Genomic DNA, 1,488 nt, shown 5'->3' with positions numbered 1-1,488 from the left:
GATTTGTATGCAAAATCATTTTAGTGATGTGGACAGTGTTTCGTAGCCAGACAATCGCACTGTAAAGGATTGGCCGAAAACACTCGCACAAAAGCACCCAATGCAGACACGCTCCAAGACAGCAAGCACCTCGGGTTCTCTGGTCGCGACGACCAGCAGCAGTGGCACGGCGGCGTTGGCCCCGACGACCAGCAGCAGAGGCTTGGCTGGTGCTGATGTAGTACTTGGTTGTCGCGAGATTACTGTCCAAGACATTCGTAATGCGTGCGTTTCGTCGAAGACGTACAGAGCATACAAAGGAAGTTTGGCCTCAATTTCAAAATGGATTCGGGCTTCGAAAGGCGAGAGCGGATCGCACTACTTTACTGCTGATGGAGAGATTGATGTTGGAGTGTTTACGGCGCGGGATTTTGAGTCCTTCCTGTTGGAGAAGAGGAAGACGGTTAGTGTGGTGACTTTGAGTGGATATCGGAGTGCGATAAAGAATCTTTATCGTCGTCGGGACGTCCCTCTACCTATTGCGTACGAGAAGAGCATGGCAACCTTCTTCTCAGGGCTGAAGCGCATGGAAGCAACGCGCCTTCAGTCGGGATCTCCGAAGGAGTCAGGCAAGGACCCACTGCCGTTCTGGAGAAACTTGATGCAACGTATTAGCGAGGCGGCCTTGCAGGGTGGGTGCCAAATCACAGTCGACATGTCAGAACAAGTAGTAGAAAAAGTGTTTAGAGTAGGTATGCAGAACTTACCGCTTCTCGCTTCGACTCGAAAGCGCAGAGTATCAGAGTTATCTCTCGGAACAACACTACGGCAAGCTGCCCAAAAGTGATCTCGCAGCGCTCCTGTCTAATTGGATGAAATTAACAATGTATAAACCAATAGAAAATGCACCTACGTCGGATGCCAAAATTCCTACGTTTTTCCTAGATAAGTGAAATGCCGTGTTGCATTTCACCTGTTTGTCTCACTCCACCCGTATTTACGGTAAAGGGTACCTTTTAAGAAATTGACCATTTACCTTACTGGGAAAATAAGGTCTAGTACTACCGGTAATACCGCTACCACCTTTTTTTCTCAGTACTATTACTCAGCTGTGTGGAGATTACTAAGTACTGGTAGAAAGGCACCTAGTCCAGAGCGAAGTCTTATTGTAGCTGTTATTTTCTTAAGTCATTGTACATTTATTTGGTTTACCTCTACTGTATCATCTAACTCCTAACTAACGTTGATCTTCACGTCCAGTTCTAGGTGCCCACCTCGAGACGCTCTAGGTACCCACAAAACGAGAGATCCGCCTCCCGTTCCTGGAAACCCTAGGAAACCAGGACGCCAGCGATCCAAGTACAGCGTCTTACCGCCAAGTGTAGTGATATTCGACGTCCACTGGGCAGTGCCTCCAGCTTTAACGTCCACCTCTTCGATCTTATCACCCCCAGACATGATATTCACCGACACGTCTTTCGTATCGGTACTCGTGAAGTTGATAATTAC

At 48.0% G+C, this 1,488-nt stretch overlaps 1 protein-coding gene across 1 annotated transcript; it reads left to right on the top strand.

Moving 5' to 3' along the window:
- The first annotated feature begins 68 nt into the window (after window positions 1-68).
- On the top strand, window positions 69-899 carry PPTG_16952 (hypothetical protein). The gene has a single exon (XM_008914529.1). It carries the CDS (start codon window positions 101-103, stop codon window positions 824-826), a length of 726 nt encoding a protein of 241 aa, XP_008912777.1. The 5' UTR covers window positions 69-100; the 3' UTR covers window positions 827-899.
- Window positions 900-1,488: the final 589 nt, after the last annotated feature.

This window comes from Phytophthora parasitica, assembly GCF_000247585.1.
Source record: "Phytophthora parasitica INRA-310 unplaced genomic scaffold supercont2.61, whole genome shotgun sequence".
NCBI classification, from domain to species: Eukaryota; Oomycota; class Peronosporomycetes; order Peronosporales; family Peronosporaceae; genus Phytophthora; species Phytophthora nicotianae.
Note: the sequence above shows the minus strand (reverse complement) of the source record. Positions and strands in the feature narration are given on the sequence as shown.

Excerpts from the sequence above, each read along its gene's own strand:
- PPTG_16952 (XM_008914529.1), top strand. The coding sequence starts at position 101 with ATGCAGACACGCTCCAAGACAGCAAGCACCTCGGGTTCTCTGGTCGCG.